This window comes from Symphalangus syndactylus, chromosome 5 (assembly GCF_028878055.3).
Source record: "Symphalangus syndactylus isolate Jambi chromosome 5, NHGRI_mSymSyn1-v2.1_pri, whole genome shotgun sequence".
Taxonomy (NCBI): Eukaryota; Metazoa; Chordata; class Mammalia; order Primates; family Hylobatidae; genus Symphalangus; species Symphalangus syndactylus.
The window spans coordinates 64,663,573-64,685,974 of NC_072427.2; the positions used below are offsets into that span (position 1 = coordinate 64,663,573).

General features: G+C 38.6%; 1 protein-coding gene across 4 annotated transcripts in view; it reads right to left on the minus strand.

Moving 5' to 3' along the window:
- The window catches only part of FSIP1 (fibrous sheath interacting protein 1), a 188,841-nt gene that overhangs the window by 126,346 nt on the left and 40,093 nt on the right, over positions 1-22,402 (minus strand). For 3 of the 4 annotated variants that reach the window (XM_055278660.2, XM_063639081.1, XM_055278661.2), the window contains exons 6-9: positions 16,678-16,773; positions 14,595-14,719; positions 13,015-13,125; positions 1,471-1,629 (exon numbers count right to left, since the gene is read on the minus strand). In XM_055278660.2, the coding sequence (XP_055134635.1) occupies positions 1,471-1,629; positions 13,015-13,125; positions 14,595-14,719; positions 16,678-16,773 (491 nt within the window). The remainder of the gene's footprint in view (positions 1-1,470; positions 1,630-13,014; positions 13,126-14,594; positions 14,720-16,677; positions 16,774-22,402) is intronic. The other variant, XM_063639082.1, reaches the window with a different exon arrangement.

Here is a 22,402-nt window from a genome sequence, read left to right on the forward strand (position 1 = left end):
TAGTCCCAGCTACTCAGGGCTGAGGCAGGAGAATCACTTGAATCCAGGAGGCGGAGTTTGCAGTGAGCCGAGATCACGCCACTGAACTCCAGCCTGGTGACAGAGCAAGGCTCCACCATAAAAAATAAAATAAATAAAATAAAATAAAATAAAATACAAAGTCCTGGGACACATTTGAGTGAGGACGAAGATTCCAATTATCTCTGTTTTCCAAGAATTTTAATCCCACTGCAGAATTTCAAATCGATAGTGGGAACAACAGCACCACTACTGCTGTTTAAAGGGTCAGAAGCAGCTGTTCCTGTTCGTTAGAAATACAACCAGTCACAAAACTGTTTCCTTGGGACACCTTCATACTGCTCCTTTCCCCTGAGGTTGCTTCAACTGACATGAAGCTAGATCCCCAACCTTCAACTGACAGCTTAGAGAAAGTACTTACTATAAATCAGAAGGATTACCTATAGGCTACTGATATTTAAATCTTTGGATGGTCCATGAAGATCACGGCCATCTACAATTGTAGAGAAAATGATCTGGTGAAAAGTTTTACAAAGCTGCTAAAGGATTATTAATCTCTTCTGCAATCATACATTTTCTCCTCAGTCTACCACCCAAACCAAACCAGATTCCATGAAGTACTAAAATACAGAGGTGAGGGAGAAATTTACTTTTCTGATGTGCCATACCTTCTACCAGATTTTTTGTTTTCAACAGAGAATCTCATTGTGTTGCCTAAGCTGGAGTGCAGTGGCACTATCTCAGCTCACTGCAACCTCCACCTCCTGGGTTCAAGCGATTCTCCTGTCTCAGCCTCTCGAGTAGCTGGGATTACAAACACACACCACCATGCCCAGCTAATTTTTGTATTTTTAGTAGAGACAGGGTTTCATCATGTTGCATGTTGGCCAGGCTGGTCTTGAACTCCTGACCTCAGGTGATCCACCCACCTTGGCCTCCCAAAGTGCTGGGATTATAGGCGTGAGCCACCGCACCTGCTTTGTAAAAGAATATTTGAGGGAACTACTGAGAGAAGAAACACATTCATTTCAAAACTCTCATAGGAAAGAAGTCAACATAATTCTTGAGTTAAAAGAATGTGGCGGAGTAAGGGACAATGGCTACCACTGCTAATACCTAGTGCCACAGGAATAAAGAAAAATAAGGCTCTCAAAGGACTCATGAGTGCCATATCCGCTTTCTTCTCTCCCCTCTCTCTTGATCATGATCAAGATTTAGCTTAAATCATAGAGATATAATAATATTAAAATAAATATTTCCTCAGTGACCCCATCCCAGAAAATTACCAAATGAAAGAAAAGTGAGTAGAAAGTGGAAGTAACCAAAGGAATATACACACTGTTATGAAACTATGATCACTGGAAAAAGCAACTGGTTAACAACCAGATTGTAAAATTATGTGAACAGCTTTAGCACACATTAACTTGAACAGTCTATGGGTTCTTCAAATACCTGATTATTCCGATTTTCAAGTCTTGGAAAAAAACTGGAAATTGTTGGGGAGGCTGCAGAGAGTTCTTGCAGTTTTATATCAATTTCAGCAAGCTGCTGATGCTGGGTGACTGCGAGTGCATACCCTTTTACTGGGACCACCCAGCCAGACTGATCACCCTAAGAGGAAACAAGGGTCACGAGGTCATTCTCAGGCTATATTTTTGCCAAAATATACCTTTCAAGTGGCTATAACAGTGCCCAGGACTTCACACACACACACACACACACACACACACACACACACACACACACACAAACACAAACAGAATTAACATTGGGTTAGTAAAAGAATAATATGAAATAGTTTCTGGTTTTGTTATCTGCCAGCCTGTATAAAGTATCTTCTAACATTTTGAGGGGGGGTTCCCCTGTGGAACAAATCTCTTAGTTTCACAGTCTGGTTCTCATGACATTCTCATTTATCTACATTCAAAAAAATGTTTTGTGACATGTTAAGTAGGAAGAAATCAGGTTTACCCCGTAATGGGACATGGTATTTTCAAGCTCTGTCCCTTAAAAGTAACATAGCATCTATAAAATCAGTTGCTTGGGTTTCACAAACTTAATTGATCATCTTTCATTCAACTAATGTTTGTTCCATATTATCTCATAAAACCCATTCATTACATTCATTCAAAAATAATGCCTACTGAACATATGTACTATGCTAGGCACTGGTGATTCAATATGAATATCACAAGGTTCTGCCCTCGAGGAGTTCTCAATTTCTTGGCAGCAACAATTTTAACAAGGTGTGAAGAGTGCTGGTAAGCCCTGGGCACCATGGGAACCAGAAAGGATCAACTAACCTCTGTGAGCAGGAAGAGGCTGGAGAAAACAGGACCTTAATCAAAGAAAAACCATGATCAGGTCTGTATTTTAAAACTGGAACTACTGAGAGCAAGAGTGGAGGCAGAAAGACCAGTTAAGAAGCAATAGCTATAATCTAGAACAAAAGTGTTGAATGGCTGAACTAAGGAATGTTTTCTGGGAATACAGAACAGAATCCAGAGATACATAGGAAGTAGAATTTACAGAACCTGGAGATAATTTTATGGAAGAGTAAAAGGAGACATAAAGATCAAGGATAAAGAATAAGTTCCTCAAGACAAGGATGCCCACTCTCACCACTCCTATTCAACATAGTACTGGAAGTCCTAATCAGAGTAATCAAGAAAGAGAAAAAGATAAAAGGCATTCAAATAGGAAGAGAAGAAGTTCAACTATCTCTGTTTGCAGATGACATGATTCTATACCTAAAAACCCCATGGTCTCTGATCAAAAGCTCCTATATTTGACAAACAACTTCAACAAAGTTTCAGGATACAAAATCAATGTACAAAAATCAATAACATTTCTATATACCAGCAACACCCAAGCTGAGAGCCAAATCAAGAACGCAATTCCATTCACAATAGCCATAAAAAGAACAAAATATCTAGGAATACAGCTAACCAGGGAGGTGAAAGACCTTTACAATGAGAATTAAAAAGCACTGTTCAAAGAAACCAGAGATGACACAAACAAATGGAAAAACATTCCATGCTCATGGATAGGAAGAATCAATATTGCTAAAATGGCCATACTGCCCAAAGCAATTTACAGATTCAATGCTATTCCTATCAAACTACCAATGACATTTTTAACAAAATTAGAAAAAACTATTTAAAAATTCATATGAAACCAAAAAAGAGCCTGGATAGTCAAGGCAATCCTAAGCAAAAAGAACAAAGCTGGAGGCATCACATTACCTGACTTCAAACTATATTACAAGGCTACAGTCACCAAAACATCATGGTACTAGCACAAAAACAGACACATAGACTAATGGAACAGAAGAGAAAGCCCAGAAATAAAGCCACACACCTACAACCATCTGATCTTCAACAAAGTTGACAAAAACAAACAATGGTGAAAAGGACTCCTGTTCAATAAATGGTGCTGGCATAACTGGCTAGCCATATGCAGAAGATTGAAACCAGAATTCTTCCTTACACCATATACAAAAATCAAGTAAAACCTAAATCTATAAAACCCTTGGAAGATAACCTAGGAAATACCATTGTGGACATAATCCCTGTCAAGGATTTCAAAATGAAGATGCCAAAAGCAATTGCAACAAAAACAAAAATTGACAAATGGGACCTAATTAAAGAGCTTCTGCACAGCAAAAGAAACTATCAATAGGGTAAACACATTACAGAATGGGAGAAAATATTTGTAAACCATGCATTCAACAAAGGTCTAATATCCAGAATCTATAAGGAACTTAAAGAAATTAATAAGCAAAGAACAAATAACCCCATTAAAAAGTAGGCAAAAGACACAAACAGACAATTTTCTACAGAAGACATACACATAGCCAACAAGCATATGAAAAAAACGCTCAACATCACTAATCATTTGAAAAATGCAAACCAAAACCACAATGAGATACCATCTCACACCAGTCACAAAGGCCATTATTAAAAAGTCAAAAAACCACAGATACTGGCAAAGCTGCAGAGAAAAATACCTATACACTGCTGGTAGGAATGTAAATTAGTTCAGCCATTGTGGAAAGCAGTGTGGCAATTTCTCAAGGAACTTAAAACACAAGTACCATTCAACCCAGCAATCTCATTAATGGGTATACACCCAAAGGAATATAAATCATTCTACCATAAAGACACACGCATACAGGCCAGGTGCAGTGGCTCATGCCTATAATTCTAGCACTTCAGGAGGCCTAGACAGGTGCTTGAGCCCAGGAGTTCAGTATCAGCCTGAGCAACGTGACAAAACCTCATCCTTACAAAAAAATTTTTAAAATTAGCCAGATGTGGTGATATGCACCTGTAGTCCCAGATACTAACGAGGCTGAGGTGGGAGGATCACCTGAGCCTGGGAGGTCGAAGCTGCAGTGAGCCATGACGACATCACTGCACTCCAACCTGGGTGACAGAGGAAGATCCTGTCTCAAGGAAAAAAAAAAAAAAGACACATGCATGTGTATGTTCATCGCAGCACTATTCACAAAAGTCAGTCTAAATGCTTTCAACAGACTGGATAAAGAAAATTTGGGACATACACACCATGGAATACTATGCAGCCATAAGAAAGAATGAGATCACATCCTTTGCAGCAACATGGATGCAACTGAAGGCCATAATCCTAAACAAAATGACACAGGAATGAAAATCCAAATACTACATGTTCTCACTTATAAGTGGGAGATAAACATTGAGTACACATGGACACAAAGAAGGGAACAACAGATACTGGAGCCTACTTGAGGGCAGAGGGTGGTAGGAGGGAGAGGATCGAAAAACTACCTATTGGGTACTATTCTTATTACCAGGATGATGAAATAATCTGTACACCAAAGCCCTGTGACATCCAATTTATCTACAGAATAAACCTGCATGTGTACCCCTGAACCTAAAATAAAAGTATTTATTGATTTAAAATAAATGACTTAAAAAATAATAAACTTTGTTGTGGCCTTACCAGAAAAAAAAAAAAAAGAACAAGTTCCTGATTTTGTGAAGTAGGTTATGGTGGTCACATTATCGAAACTAGGGATTCTATAGAAGAAGCAGGTTTGGAGAGAAGATAATGAATTGTTTGGGACCTTATGAAACTGGCAGACATCCCCCTAGGATATCCACGGATTATGTTAGGCAGTTAAATATGTTTACGTGAAATTCAAGATAGAGACTTGGGATTAAATAAATACACTTGACTTACCCACATATCTACAGTGGTTCAAACCCTGGGGGCTATGAGAATGGATAAGTTCACAAAGGGAAGCATTAGTGCAAAAAGAGGACAGAAGAATCATGAAGAATATTTGGAATAACGTGTCAAGTAGAGGGCAAAGAAACTTATTTCATACATTTTGATTTCATGATGTTAATACCAGGAATTAAGCCCTAGGTGATAATCAGAGGCATTATAGGTAAAAACTTTATGCACAAAGCCTTTTATATTTTTATCCTCTTGCCCCTGGCATTCACAGTCCATTTCAGTGAAACCAAACAGTGTGTGAGTCTTGGCAGGGAAGGATCACGACAAGACACTCCTCCCCACCCTCTGATATCAGGAAGACAAACAAATGATCTAGATTCGGCTAATCGAAAGCAAACACCCTGAACCTTGAGGGACAGAAGCAAAGGTGCAGGGAAATATTAATAGGGACAGTGATGGTGGCAGCCATGAGCATCTCGTGGAGAGCAAATGTCTGGTGGCTGTGGAGCCAGGGACACCCAGCCCCTAACCAGGCTGTTCCTAAAGCCATGTTTATGGCTGCCTGGACATCTGCCCAGTGTACAAACCTGGTTCCCCAAACTTCCCACTGAGTCTATGGACTACTCAAGACTACCAATAAATTCATTTTCTGTTGCTTTAGCCAAAGTCCATCTTTGTTACTTGCAACCCAGAACACTGACTGGTAAAAAATTTATTGCTACACTATTTATAATAAAACATCTAAAAATAGAGGAAAAGTGGGTAGATTGTAGTATGTCAATATAAGGATTATGATATAGTCATAAGTGTTTTTAAATACACTTGTAAGTTGGTATAAAGAAATTGAGCCTCAGTGAGGTTCAGTTAGCTAAAGGCACACAACTCTAATAAACTGACAGAACTCCAGGTTCTGATTTAAATTCTATTGCTCTCCCTTGAAGATAAACATGGACAGCTTAAAAAAAAAGAAAGTTATGCATAATTTTTAAAATATATTACCTAATTACTCACAAACTCTGGTAATTTTTCCTAAATAAAAGTGATGTCAATACCATATAGCCTAAATGATAAATAATAAAGAATCACAAAAAAGTAAAACTACGAAATCGATGATGAAGTAGTGGCTAATAAATTTTAAATTCTGTCTGAATGGGATTATTTTCAAATGACACTGAAGTTAAAAGAGCATGTCAGATGAAATTCACCAGAAATGTAAACGTTTTATGCACTATGCCATTACAGAAATAAGATATATGTAAAAGGTAGTAAATGGCATCATGTTTTTCTATCTGTCTAGCGCCTCTATACACCCTTGCTATGTGTGGGGAACTTCTAGCTTTTAGGAATCTTACCTTCCCAAGACAGAACAGAAAATGCTCTTCACCAGCATCCTTTATAGCTAGGGTTCAGGCAGGTAACTAAGGGTCCACCACCAGACTCCCCGACTCAGTACTACTAGATGTGAGTGACTTGAGATCGGATGCAAACCCATTTCACTGGCGAGGGTGGTAGTAGAGACATCTAGCTTAGCGGGTGCCATTCACTGCAAGTGTGAGTTCCCAACATAGATGAAAATATTTTTTAAATTCTAAATAAGTATTCTAGAGCAGCAGTCCCCAATATTTTTGGCACCAGGGACAGGTTTCTTAGAAGACAATTATTCCATGGACTGGGGGGGAATGGGGTTAGAAAGGATGGTTTCTGGATGAAACTGTTCCACCTCAGACCATCAGACATTAGATTCTCAAAAAGAGCAGACAACCTAGATCCTTCCCATGCACAGTTCACAACAGGGTTCGTGCTTCTATGAGAATCTAATGCTGCGGCTAATGTGATAGGAGGGCGCAGCTCAGGTGGTAATGCTCGCTAGCCCACTGCTCATCCCCTCCGGCTGTGCAGCCCAGTTCCTAACAGGCCATGGGCCCAACTGGTACCAGCCCCCTGTCCTAGAGAGATTCAAGAGAAGATTACATCCATAAAATTATGCATGACGGCTGGGCATGGTGCCTCACGCCTGTAATCCCAGCACTCTGGGAGGCTGAGGTGGGCGGATCACCTGAGGTCAGGAGTTCGAGACCAGCCTGGCCAACATGGTGAAATCCCGTCTCTACTAAAAACACGAAATTAGCCAGGTGTGGTGGCAGGCATCTGTAATCCCAGCTACTTGGAAGGCTGAAGCAGGAGAATCACTTGAACCCGGGAGGCAGAGCTTGCAGTGAGCCAAGATCCTGCCATTGCACTCCAGCCTGGGCGACAAGAGTGAAACTCCATCTCAAAAAAAAAAAAAAAAAAAACAATTATGCATGCCACTAAAAAGAACAACTAGAGAACAAGAGTTCAGGGGAATTAAAACATAATTATCATTTTAGTCATCTTCTTTAAGTTGTGCATTTATTTGTCAAAGATGAGGTTGTGGGGCACTTCATAAAGGAAAGGGCACATTTGAAAACACAGATTTAAAAGAGCACAGAGAATTTGAGAACAGCAAGAAGTTCGGAATGATTTGAGAATATAGTAAATAGGTTCCTTCTTCAAAGTTTTCCTAAACTTTTCCTGCTGCACTGCTTCTTCCTCTGAATTTCTATTCTAACATTTGTCACCATCCATCTGACTCTAGAATTTCTGTATGTTTACCTCCCACATCAGGTAAGAGGACTTGCAGAAAGAACTCTCAGTAAATATTAGTGTAAATATTTTTTTTTTGAGACAGAGTCTCTCTCTGTTGCCCAGGTGGGAGAGCAGTGGCACAATCTTGGCTCACTGCAACTTCCACCTCCCAGGTTCAAGAGATTCTCCTGCCTCAGCCTGCCAAGTAGCTGGGATTACAGGCGTGCACCACCACACCTGGCTAATTATTGTATTTTTAGTAGAGATGGGGTTTCGCCATATTGGCCAGGGTTGTCTCAAACTCCTAGCCCCAAGTGATCCTCCCGCCTTGGCCTCCCAAAATGCTGAGATTACATGCGTGAGCCGCCACACTGGGCCTAAAAACAATTGTCTTTAAAAATCTCAAAAGAGAGCTGCGTGGCTAAGCAGCAGAATAGACTGGTTGAAACCCAACTTAGAAAACTGTAGAATGAGCTCATATGTACAAAATGACAAAAAAGATTAACATTATGAGAAAGATGTTATAAGACCTGGAAGAGAGATTCAAGAGGTCCTATAGCCACCTGTGGCAGACACTGTCTACTGACTGACATGATGCCCATTTCTACCTCTACTACAAAAAAAGAGAAAGTCATATACCTGAATCCCCCTTCTCACTTGCAGCAACATACTGAACAAATGGCTATGCGATACAGCTTGGCTGGTGAGGTGCAGGTAGAAGTCATAGGGACACCATTCCATCCCCAGTGAAAAAGCAAAGCCTCAGAGGAGAGTCTCTTTGCTCTTTACCCTTCCCTCTTTCTGTCTGCTTGGAAAATGGACACACTGCCTACAGATGCAGCAGCAATCTTGCAAACCTAAAGACAAAATCCACATAGGAATGTAGAACAGGAGAACAGAAAGACATGAGCAGCTCACTCCTGGATTTCTTGTTACTAGAAAAAAATAAACTCTTTACTGTTTAAGCCACTGTTAGTGGCAGCCAATCACATTCTCAGCTGATACCCCATTTATAGGTATCCTAAAAGGAGAAAAAAGAGATGATTGAAAGAAAGAAATAACAGAAGATAATTTTCTGAGCTGAAGGAAGATTTGAACCTTCAGAAAGAAAGAGCCTACAAAGTACCAAGCAGGAACTGAAATGTTTTCAAAGACACATACAAATATAATCTGATAAAACTGTGAACTCCAAAATAAGGAGAAAATCCTACATGCTTCAAGAAAAAAAGGATTTTGCAAGTAGAATTTAGTTATCTGCTAAGCTAACATTCAAATGAGGAAAAAATAAATATTTGAATACACAAACACTCAAAAATTATCCACACTTCACCATTTCTTGGAGCAAAATTTTTCAAAAAGGTTCCAGAAAAATAATTCAAGGAATGATTTATACAAATAAATAATTCGTTGAGTCCAAATACACAGCTAATGATGTGGCTAAAAGTTTTGGCTAAATTTTGTTTAGAGAGATTCCTAACATACAAGAAGCATACTGTTTTTAAAGGTAAAGACTAAAATGTGTAATATTCTAGAACTAAAATTCTAGATGATTTCAATATATCCTGGAGGAAAGAAAACGAAACACAAGGGAAATGAAAGTATACCAAAGATCCAATCTTGTTAAAATATGAAATTTTAGAAACTAATTATTGAAGTTGAAAATAAAATATGCATTTTAATGTATTTTTAAAACCTGAAGGTTAACAGTACCAGATCAGAAATAGGATATTAAGTTTCCAAACCACAAGAGAATAGGGAGGTAAACAAAAACAAATATGATAAATAAAATATAAAGTATGATGTCAAGAAAAGATTCAAAAAGTATGTGGTCATAATGAATATGAGTAAATTAAATATCCTCATATTGATAATAACAAAAGATAAAGGATGAAGAAACAAAGATAAAGACACAAAAGCAACAGCAAAAGCCTAGCTACATAGTACTTGTAAAAGATCAAAAACTAAAATGATAGAGATGACCTTAAACGAGAAAGACGAGACATAAATACTAACCAAAATAATACGCAAAAGGCAGCATTATTAACAAAACGCCATTATGAAAGCATTCCTAGAATGTATAAAGAAAATCTACCGCCATAGGTTGATATGCAGTGAGACCATGGGTAGCAGTTTACCCAGTTTCACAATTAATAACAAGACCAGAATGAAACCCAGATCCCTTAATTCTTACTGGTATCTAAGCTTTTGTTAATAAAGTAGACAAATTACAGTTATGTGTCGCTTAACGACAGGGATATGTGTCCTAAGAAATGTATCAGGCAATTCTGTCATTGTGCAAAAATTGTCGGGTGTACTTACACAAACCTAGATGGTAGAGTGTACTACACACCTAGGCCACATTGTAAAGCCTATTGCTCCTAGCCTATAAATCTGTACAGCATGTTTTGTAGTTACTGTGCTGTAGGTGATTGTTAACACAATAGGAAGTATTTGTGAATCTAAACATATTAAAACTTAGAAAAGGTACAATAAAAATATGGTATAAAAATCTTTTTAATGGCATACCTGTAAAGGGCACTTAACCATGAGTGGAGCTTGCAGGACTGGAAGCTGCTCTGGTGAGTCAGTGAGTGAGTGAATGTGAATGCCTAGGACATTACTGGCTGCTACTGCAGACTTTATAAACACTGTAAACTTAGGCTACACTAAATTTATTTTAAAATATTTTTCTTTATTTAATAATAAATGAATTTTAATTTACTGTAACTTTTTTACTTTTAAAACTTAAATTTGTTTAACTTTTTCACTCTCTTATAATAACACTTAGCTTAAAACACACAGTATACAGCTGTACAAAAATATTTTCTTTCTTTGTAAACTTTTCCCTATTTTAAAATTTTCTTTTTTTATTTTTAAGATTTTATGAAAAACTAAGACACAAGTGCACCTATTAGCCTAAGCCTACACAGGGTCAGGATCATCAATATCACTGTCTTCCACTCCGTATCTTGTCCCACTGGAAGGGCTTCAAGGGCAGTAACACACATGGAGCTGTCATCTCCTATGATAACAATGCCTGCTTCTGAAATTCCTCCTAAGGACCTGCCTGAAGCTGTTTTACAATTCACCTTTTTATATATAAGTACAAGGAGCACACTCTAAAATATAGAGTTACAGTGTCACTAGGTGACAGGAATTTTTCAGCTCCATTATTATCTTATGGGACCACTGTCATATATGCATGTTGACCAAAACATCATTATGTGGCACATGACTATACCATGAATCAGCGAAGCTAAAATATCTCAGAATTATGTGGGCATTTAGCAGTTTCTCTCACCCACCCTTTTCCCCTCCTTCATCAGCCCCAGGCATAGCAACATCTTCACCTGCTCCTAGACACAGCCCCCACTGGGACCTCACCATCTCAGGAAGGATTATTTAGAGGATTATTATCTGTAATATTCTGTAGATATGTTTTTGGTTTTTGGTGGAAGGGAGGGATATTTTGTTTGCCCAGCAGAACTTTTTAAAATAGGAGCAGTTGTGAACATTTTACAAGTTTAATGTTTCTCACAAAAAATCTGAATTTCTAGCTTCCCTTGAAAAATTGGAGGATCCAGGCAGGCCTGGCCTGGGATTTCCACGCGCCGCCACCAGCAGACATCGAGTGTTAGCTCCCATTGGATGGGCACACCCTCCCCTGTGGGCCACAGGGGTCACTGCACGTGCACTGCTTTTGGACTTACAGCAAAAAAACTACGCTCCGAATCTCTGTGTCCCTAGATGTGGAAACTAAGACAAGGATTCTTGTTCAAGTGATTCACTGGGAGAGTGCCTCTGGGACCAGGGACATGAGGGAAACAGCCGAGGGCAAGGGCACAGGGCCAAGAGAGGATGTGGTCTCAGCTGAAGACCAGCTTCAGTCTGATCCCTGGGGAAGCTCTGGAAGACACACTGCACCACAGAGCTAATCTCACATTTAGTTAAGGGGCATAGGGTAGGGAGGGAGTGATATCCTCGGCTGTTTGGCTCAGGGAAATTCTCAGGGGAAGGGGACAGCTGTGCACCCTTAGCACAGGGCTGGGGCATGGATGCACAGACCGGTGTCAGGGAAAGGGGATATGGGCAGGGTGCCAGCAGCATTCACTCCATCATGTCCTTATTAAATGCAGGGGAATAAAAGATATACAATAGAGCTAAGTGCTTCAAGGAACATAGGACAGTGTATTTATTCACGGAAGCAAAGAATATTCCTCAAATTTAGTATGTAAACAAGTGCAAACATTGGGCCACAGCACTCTTTAGGTGACCTTCCCGGGCCCTATAAATACCTGCGTTTGCCCCACCTCACCCCCATTACATGCTGTTCCCCTCTTTCAGTTTAGTCTGTCTCCACCCGGACTTATCACCATAAGCAGGCCCTCCTGTTAACCCCAGGACTCTCCAGGGAACTGGCTGCTCAAAGTTAACTGGACAGGAACAGGATGGAATTCTTTAGGATTTCTGAAGAAGACTACACTGAAATACCACAAAACCAGTTTAGGGACAACAAGAAAAGGAGACAGAAAAACACATTCATATGTCATCAGTAATAAGCACATCACATCACAGGCAGAAGTTACTGTGATAACCAATGTGTAAACACTTCTTAGAATGACATTAAATAATCCTTTGAAAGTCAATAATGAATTGACCAAGAATAAATTTGAAAACCTCAATAAAAATAATTGTATAAAACAGGATTTTTTAAAAAAAATTTTAACTTGTATTTTAAGTTCAGAGGTACATGTGCAGGTCTGTTGTATTTTAAGAGGTACATGTGCAGGTCTGTCATACAGGTAAATTTGTGTCATGGGGGTTTGTTGTACAGATTATTTTTTCACCCAGGTATTAAGCCTAGTACTCATTAGTTATTTTTCCTGATCCTCTCCCTCCTCCCAGCCTCTACCCTCCAACAGGCCCCAGTGTGTGTCTCTCCCCTCTATGAGGCCATGGGTTCTCATCATTTAGTTCCCACTTAAAAGTGAGAACTTGCGTTATTTTGTTATCTGTTCCTGTGTTAGTAAAACAGGGTTTTTTTAAATCAGAGAATAATGTCTCAGAATCTGAAAAATTATTGTAAATTTGTGATACTGGGCCAATAATATGATTTTTTAAAATCTAAATTAAGAATTGTAGTGTTCCCTATCAGAGTTTACGTACCTCAGAACTGGAGAGCCCGGAATCTTTCTCATCCAAGTCCTTCAAAAGCTCAACCAGCCTTTTCTTCTCTCTGTCAACCATAACCACTGGGTTTCTTGATTCCTTGGCCAACTACAGAATTTATTAATGGAAAATATCATATAGTCAAAGAAATTCATAGTTCAGGAAAATAAAAATGGAATCTGAGACTTCTACACTACAGATACACAAAGAGAAAAGTTCCAAGATTAGGCATTTTACATTTTCTAGGTAATTTTATTTTATACCAAAATTTTTGTATAGGGCCATTTTCTAATATCCAAAGATATTATCCCTACAAGCAGGCCCTCCTGTTAACCATTCCAACAGACATTTTATTAAAAAATAATATGAGCAGTTTTCAAACCTCTCTATTATAGATAAAAAATATAAATGCAAAAACATACTTGCTGAGACATTTGGAAGAAATCTTCTTGCCACTTTCTTTGGAGTACTTCTCCACTAAATGAAAGTGCTTTTAAATTTCAAGACCATCATATGAGGAATTTAAATATTCAGTTACTGTTAAAAAGGGGAAAGAGAAATCTATGGTAGACCTGCTATCTGTGTTAGCAAGAACCTGGATAAGGAGGGAACTCTACTACTCTAGGAAAATTGAACAGTAAATAAACATACAACAGGCCACTGCAAAGACAGAGACACAACAAGATGGAGAAAATTTCCTGAAGAAGATCCTGTGAATGTGGAGCACAAAAATCAAGAGCCCCAGAGGCCAGTCCTGGCAATGGCAGGCTGACCCCCGAATCCAGTTTGCCTGGAAATGATGTGCCACTTATGGGGAAAGCATCAGGCTTGAAGGGTAAAAAATTACTTAACTCTCTCTTGTCAACACTCCACACTGGCCCATGCAGTTTTCTAGTGACGCTGCTCAAGGGTGTGCAGAGCTTCTGTCCTCCTCACTACATTTCTTGTTGTAAATTAATTAATTCACATTCTGGTCTAACCCAGGAACCCGTGTGCCCTTGTTTAGTTTGAGTCTGCCTTAAAGACAGGCTGCAAGGCCTGTAAGACCAAAGATAGGTGCTTGAAGCAGAAGCTTGAAGGCCAGTGACCAGCTGCCAGGAGGTCCAGCAAAGAGGCGGACAACCAGTTGGCTTCTCCAGCCCAGCCCTGCTGCTCTGCCAGGAGCATTTTCCATTCAAAGTTCTAAATGTACTAGCTATAAAATCAGTCTCATTACTTTAAAAAAAAAAACAATTTTACTAATATGCAATTTAAAATCTGAGAAACATTGTCCAAAGCTGTTATCTAAATAAATGTTTTGCAAATTGCAGGAAACAGACTATTTCTGGACAGTGAAATAAATGATAGATGCACCTAGCATTTTTAAAAAGAGATAGGATAGGATAGGATATAGTGGGTTGAACATAGAAATAATGAAGTACTGGTTTATAAAAGTTTTCTTTCATTATATCTACTAATTCAATCATTTATACATTTAGGATGGTTGAAAAAATATTTAAAGACACTGAACAAAACAATTGCCATTTTTTCAACTCATTTAGCCCCAAATTCTGGCTTCTGAATTTCTAAGTACATACCTCAATGTTTCTCTTAATAAAATCCCGGCTGTGTTTACCCCTGAGCTCAATCTTTTCTGTATTTGAGAAAGGTTTCTTTCCTGATTTGATCAACGACTCATTTCTTTCCACATCACAGGTAAAATCTAATATTAAAAAAGTTCAAAATTTTTTCATAATTAAGTGTCAATTATGCTAAAAGTTGACTTTAAGCATATATTTATATAAGAAATAAAACACACAGAAGAACTAACTTCTACATTCCAGATCCAGAAACCTAATATACAATGGAGATCTATTCTTAAAAAGATAAATGTGCTACTGTAGCTTCAAATGAAGTTCTCATAAAACTTGTGTAATTCATTATCATGTATCAAACTTCTTCCTGTTGATTCCATGAGAATGATGGGAAATATCAATAGAACTTCAAGACAGACATGAGAAGAAGAAATCGCTGATGTTAGGGAGACTTTAAAATACAATTTTTATTTCAGTCTTAACACAAAACAAAAATTTCCCTAAAGACTAGGTCATCCCTGCTATTCTATTAATTTGCCATCACGCTTTCTGAACAGTGCATTTTGTTTCGCCTGTCTTTTGAGCAAGGTCTGGGAGTTAGCATCCCATGTCCTAGCTCCCATCTGCACAAACCCCTAGAGCCCATCTCGGCCAATTTTCCTCAACCTTTCGGAAGAGGCTTGAGTCAATGTCTGAGATATTCAGACACTGAGTGCTCAAAATAAGAATAAGAAAAATACTTGTGGATTCATATTCCCTTTATAAAATATCTTGTTTTCTATGTGTCACATTAAAATATTTTAAAACAAGATCATGTGAACCCTTCATTAAAGCTCTGAAAATATGCACGAAGAAATGTCTCCTTATATAGTGCATGCAGTTCACCCTACAAAACAGGATGCATTTCCACATTCAAGTCCACCAAAGAAAAAAACACCAGTCACAAGCTCAATCCAGACAAAGTTTAAATAAAAGTTAATTTTGTTTTATAAGGGAGGTTACCTGAACAAAAAGGATTAAGGGAGCTAGTCAATTGGTGGGTTATAGCTAGTTATCAAAGAGTCAATACAGATATAACCATTTAAAAATTTTTTGATGAAAATAGCTGGAAAGAACGAGGGAAAGAGTAAGATCTCTTGATTAAAATTCTTTTCAAACAAAAGTAGCTTTGAGTAAAAAAAAATATTTTACTCAAATTTAAGTTATATAAGCTTACAGGCAAATAAACCTATGCTTTATACCTGGGGCTTTATTTTTTAACAATCACATAATTATCTTTTAAATCAACTACCAATAGTTAAAGTATGAGTTACTTTTTTGGTGAGCGGCCTAATAGATATAAAATATAACACTTCTTTCCATAATTCAAGTTGCATACAGTCTTTTTAGTTGAAATATGACGTTTGTTTATTCATTCAGTTGAAGTTTCATATACTCTTAAGCAACACAACATTTAAAAAATACAAATTGAATACAGCCATGTTTACATTTATCACAGAGCTTCTTTAAAACATATTTCTAATAACAGTAGGGAAAACACACTGGGTTATCTGGCCAGAACTGTCTTCACTGGAAATGTCCTCTTCTCCTCTCCAGTCTGGTATTGACATAGCTGCCATGTTCCTACAGTGATCCCAAACCTTGCTGGGTTGGACAAGTTGGTTGAGCCAGGGGTAGGCCCCTGACCCAGCTGGATCACTCAGCCTCTTCTCTAGGATTGCAGAACTGAGCCAACCTCTGAATGACTAACCACAGCATATGCTCTTGGGAACCAAAGAAAGCTGCCTCCCACCAAAATCATTTTCACAGACTTGTTTTTGCTTAAGCCAGGTTTTCATTACTTCCAGCCAGCTTTTTTTAAAAACTCTTTATTATTATACAAAATTTCAAGCATCCAAAGTAGAATGGTGTAACAAACTCTCAACAACTAGCTGCAACAATAACCAATCTTGTGTCATCTTGAATTCTACCTGCTTCCACTTACCTTTGGATTAAATTACACGAACTTATTTCATTCATGAATATTTCTGTGTACAGCCAGTATTCCCTTGTGAAAATGTGTATAATCACACAAATTTAAATATACCTTTATTGAGTTTCTGCATCTGCATTTCATATTCTTCTGGAGGGATTTGAGTATGAAACACTGAGGAAAAGCGGTCTTCCTCCTCATGAGAAGGACCTGTTGATTTAAAAAATCACTTTTTCAATGCTCACAAAATAAATTAAGTAGTTGTCTACAAAATTGTTTTAAAAAGATAACATTTAATATTCTCTCCAGTGTTCCTCAATCCCCTCCACACACATAAATTTCTTAAGACAATGTCAATGTCACCTCCAAGTAGAAATGACAATCACCTTTATGTGATTTAAAGAGAGGGGTAAACTACTTAGAAAACAAAAAGGTTTAAAATTGTTTTTGAACTTTCATTTTTTTGTTGCAACCACTATTACTGACATACAGGAGCCAATGAAACAAACTACAGAAGCTAAGATAGTTAAACAGCATTTCCCTAGAACTTAAGCACAAAAAGGATGTGTAAGAGTGTGCTAAAATATCACATTAACTCTCCAGAGATAATGCACCCAAATCTTGATGTTCATAATACAGAGAATATGCATACTGAGTAACTATAATTATGGTTTTCTTTTTTTCTTTTAGGTCCCCAAGGTGGAGACTTCAAATATGTGATCAGTCATTAAGATAAAGGAATGTGAGAGATAACTTGTGAGACTCTTAGCAGTTAATTTTCTTCTTTTCTGATGTATTTTCTTGGCACTTCCATAAAGAAAATAGGATATTGTGTTTTTCAACTTCTTTGTTTCAATGTAGTTTATTTTTATGTTCTCTCTATTAGCTAATTCAGACACTGTATATTTGCAAGACGCTGCTAATATAAACATTTTATTAAAAGTGTGTCTCTATATCCTAATGTGAAAGAATCTGCCAGGTTGTAGCACAGAAATGGTTTTGCCTCAGAAAACATGAGAAGTCTTGAGGATATTACAGGATCCACCACCTCTCCCAGAAAGCAAACCAGATACAGACAAAGGAAGCAGGCAGAAGATATATTCACCCTCAATACACAATCACCAAATTCAAAACACAAAACTTCTGCTACAAACACTAATTCATCAATTCCAATTCTCTAATTTGGAATTCATAGTAATGAATTTTGAACTGTGGTTGACATTACACTGTTAATCTCTGTACAATCTTTGATGATTTAATCAAGCAAATTTGTGGTGTAAGCCTGGGGAGAGAGGGGTAAACTACTTAGTAAACAAAAAGGTTTAAAATTGTTTTTGAACTTTCATTTTTTTGTTGCAACCACTATTATTAGGGGGTCTTCAATATTCATTAAAAGTAGGCTCAGCAAGTCAGCAATTTGGCAACATTTTATCATCAGTTTAAGTTACATTTACATCATCGTCCTGAAGTGGTAATATATTTTTCTATCCCATAATTCCTTTATGATAACAGTTCACTCAATTTTATATTAAAACACCTGAAAAGACATAAAAATATGAAAATTTACAATATGGAAAACCCTCACAGGTGATCAGCGACTATCTGAGACCAGTGTCATGCAGGTGGTAAGAAAAATTTGAAATTACTCTTGTGACCCTGTGGCTCTTTGCCCATCATCCCAGTGGTATTCATTGCCTCAGAGAGAGGTGGGTACTACCTACAGCAAAGGTGCCATCAATTGGCTTTGAGTTTAAAAGACAGCAGTTTTAAAAGTTGGGCATTCAATTGCAAGAGCTTAACCCTTGGAGGAAAAAAAATATATATCTGAATTCCAAAAGTCTCCCTTTAGAAAGTTCTTCCTTCTTTTTCAAAAACAACTAATGTAGAAGAAATTATGGAATTAACCATTTAGTAACCATCATAATAACTGACTCAGGTAAGTATCATCAATGAGTGATAAAACTAGTGGGTGACAGTTTGAGGAATAATAGGATCATAGCCTCAAAGTATCTATCTCCCCACAAGATGATTTATTTATTACCAAAGGAAAAATAGTAACTTTACCATGGAGAAACCTGGTACACACCATTTCCATCTAAAGTGGTCAAAGTTAACATTGTGAGTTTCAGGACAATCACCATCATGCACTTCCTGATCTGATTCATTGAGAAGGACACTATCACTTCTGTGGGATTCCTGCCAAAAACACATAACCCGAACCTAACCGAGCAGAAACAAACCAACGCAAACTAGAGGACATGCTACAAAATAATAGGCCCACTGTCTTCAAAAATGCCTATGTCATAAAACACCAAGACTAAAAGGTATGACAAAAATCTAATGCATAGCCTGAGATTTTCCTTTTGCTATAAAGGATATTAGAGGGACAATTGGCAAAATTTCAGTAAAGCCTATAGATAATTGCAAAATAATCATTTCCTGATTTATATGTATAATCGTGCATGTATGTGTGTATATGTGTGCCCTTGTGTGGAGAGGGAAAGACAAAGAGAATGTGGTAAAATGTTAACATTTGGAGACTCTGCATAAAGAGTATTTGAGAATCCTTTGTACTTTTCCTATTACTTTAAATCTGAAGTTACATCAAAATTCAAAGTTAATAAGAAAATTTTAAAAATTCCTCTCTTCACTACAAACATTCATGTGAGAAGGAAAAAAAAAATCTCCCTTTAGAGATCATGAGCCAAAATGTTGATGATTAAGTTTTTAATATGAGTCCTGAAAGAGGAGGATTGCAGGATGTGATTTAAGTTGCTTCCTGCCACCCACGGAAGAAATTAAAGCCCATCCCAAATAAGGACCTACAGGTCCTAGAAGACTAGCAGAGGGGATGAGTTTAGAGTAGACACAAGTGATACAGGTATTAAGCTACTCCCTGGCACAGCCCCTGGAAGTGAAATCCCGGAGGTGCATAGAGAACCTGAAAAGGATGGAGAAACCCAGGGCAGAGTGAGCTCTGCCTCACTGTACACCTGGAACTGAGGGGAGACCCCGCACACAGGAACACAGTGCTCTCCACCCACCCATGACAGCTGCAGAGAAGCAAAGGCAGTGTGGCATGCTTACAGGGAGACAGAGGCTGAAGTAGTCTCTCTCTCTCTCTCTCTCTCTCTCTCTCTCCTCCTCAGTCACAGACACACACACACACATACACAAACACACACACACACACACACACACACAGTTCCCCATGGCTGGCTGGCCTGTGGCTTGAAGGAGACCAGAAGCTCTCACATGCCCCTGTGAAGATGACTGGGGTCGTGATGAGGGGGTGGCACAGAGCCTCCCACCAGAGAGGATGTGGCAGGGACAACACACAACATCAGCATCTGCTGGCAGATGATAAAGGCTAAATGGGACCAGCTACAAGTCAGCAGATGCCCCAGCTGGCTTCCCATATCCACAGACCAAGCAGGACGGGATGCCTCTGAGAGAACAGTAAGGACCAGATGTGCGCGCCACCCCCCGCCACCCCAGGCCATGATGCTACACAAGCGTCCTCCCGAACCCAGACACCACCCTGAGAAAAGGCAGACAGAAACAGAAAGGGAAAAAGAGCCTCATTTCTGAATACTGAATTATGCCATACAATTTTTAGATGCCATACACAAGTATAGTAAATCCTCTCTTAACATCATCTATAGATTCTTGGAAACTGTGACTTTAAGCAAAACGACATACAACAAAATCAATTTTACCACAATCTAATTAATATAAATAAGAATTAAGTTTCTATGGCACATTTCTGGTCACAAAAACATTATTAAACTTCTAAATAAAGACCAAAACACTTGTAATATTAAACACTGACACGAATGTGGGCTATAAGTACATTTAAGAAAAATTAATAAAAATAAGTAAGGTAATTCTTTATCGGCTTATTCCAATTCAGAGTCTCGGGTGGCCAGAGTCTATCTTGGCAGCTCAGAGTCCCAGGCGGGAACGCACCCTGGACAGGATGCCATGGCAGGGTGTGCTCACACACACCCACACTCACTCACAGTGGAACCACGTAGATAACCTAACATGCATGTCTTTGAGATGGATAGGAAACCAGAGTGTCTGGAGAAAACCCATGCAGACAGGGGAAAGACAAACAAACTCCATACAGACAGTGGCCCTAGCTGGGAATCCATTTTTTTCCTCATCAATGTTATAATAAAATGACACTGAGCCCGGCGTGGTGGCTCATACCTGTAATCTTGGCACTGTGGGAGGCCGAGAGGAATCTCTTGAGCCCAGGAGTTTAAGACCAGACTGGGCAAGATGGCAAGACCCCATCTCTACAGAAATTTAAACATCAGCCGGGCATGGTGGCATGCACCTGTAATCTCAGTTACTCCGGAGGCTGAGGTGGGAGGATCCCTTGAGCCCAGGAATTCAAGGTGGCAGTGAGCAGTGATCATGCCACTGCACTCCAGCCTGGGCAACAAAATGAGATCCTGTCTCTAAAAAATAAAAATTAAAAATAAAAAAACATGATGTTGAATGAAACAATGTCATTCAAGGATCTACTGTTATCTGTTTCCAGAATCTGGAAGCAATTGCCACCAGCACAAATGATAGAAAGGGAAAGAGAAAAGCAATCAGTAGCCATGCAAGCTTTGCCTACTGAAACAGCGCAGGGGCAGACTTAGATCTAGCTGGAAAGCAGCCGCTTGACTCAGAGATAAAAGGAAAAAATCAACCAGAAATTAGAGTCCCCATCTCCTTGAGCAACAACGTTGTTTCTTGAGGCAGTTCAAATGCTGTTACTCAACTGCTGTCATACTTCTTTCTACATCTATTCAGAGGCCGCAACTCTTAGAAAACAACTGGACAGAAAGGAGGCAGAAATCAGCAATGAACATTGATCACAATTTTACCAGCATCCAGATGGACAATGAGCAGACTCAAGGCAGATGTGCCTTTTTGCTCTGTTGGTAAATGGCAGGTGTGGATGGATTTTACCTCATTGGAGGATGAGAAGACACAGAAGGAAAAAAAATGAAAAACAAATGAAACAGCATCCTGGTAATCACTGGGACAGCAGACGTTTTGAAAATAATTATTAAAAAATCATAAAATTTCTAAAAACTTGTTGGCATCCTCAATATATCAAAATATATGACATTTGTGAAACCGGAGGAGTAAGTCACAGGAAAGAACTGATGAATGTAAAAAGACAAGAGGATGGGATTATAAAAATAAAGGGGAAAGAAGGGGGGAACTGAGTGAAATAAGACGGGATGATAAGAAAACCAATGTGAAAGTGTATCTTTTAACAGGCTAGTTTATCAGATGAGTAGGTTGCAAAAATATCCAGAATCTACAATGAACTCAAACAAATTTACAGGAAAAAAACAAACAACCCCATCAAAAAGTGGGCGAAGGACATGAACAGACACTTCTCAAAAGAAGACATTTATGCAGCCAAAAAACACATGAAAAAATGCTCATCATCACTGGCCATCAGAGAAATGCAAATCAAAACCACAATGAGATACCATCTCACACCAGTTAGAATGGCCATCATTAAAAAAGCAGGAAACAACAGGTGCTGGAGAGGATGTGGAGAAATAGGAACACTTTTACACTGTTGGTGGGACTGTAAACTAGTTCAACCATTGTGGAAGTCAGTGTGGCGATTCCTCAGGGATCTCGAACTAGAAATACCATTTGACCCAGCCATCCCATTACTGGGTATATACCCAAAGGACTATAAATCATGCTGCTATAAAGACACATGCACACGTATGTTTATTGCGGCACTATTCACAATAGCAAAGAGTTGGAACCAACCCAAATGTCCAACAACGATAGACTGGATTAAGAAAAT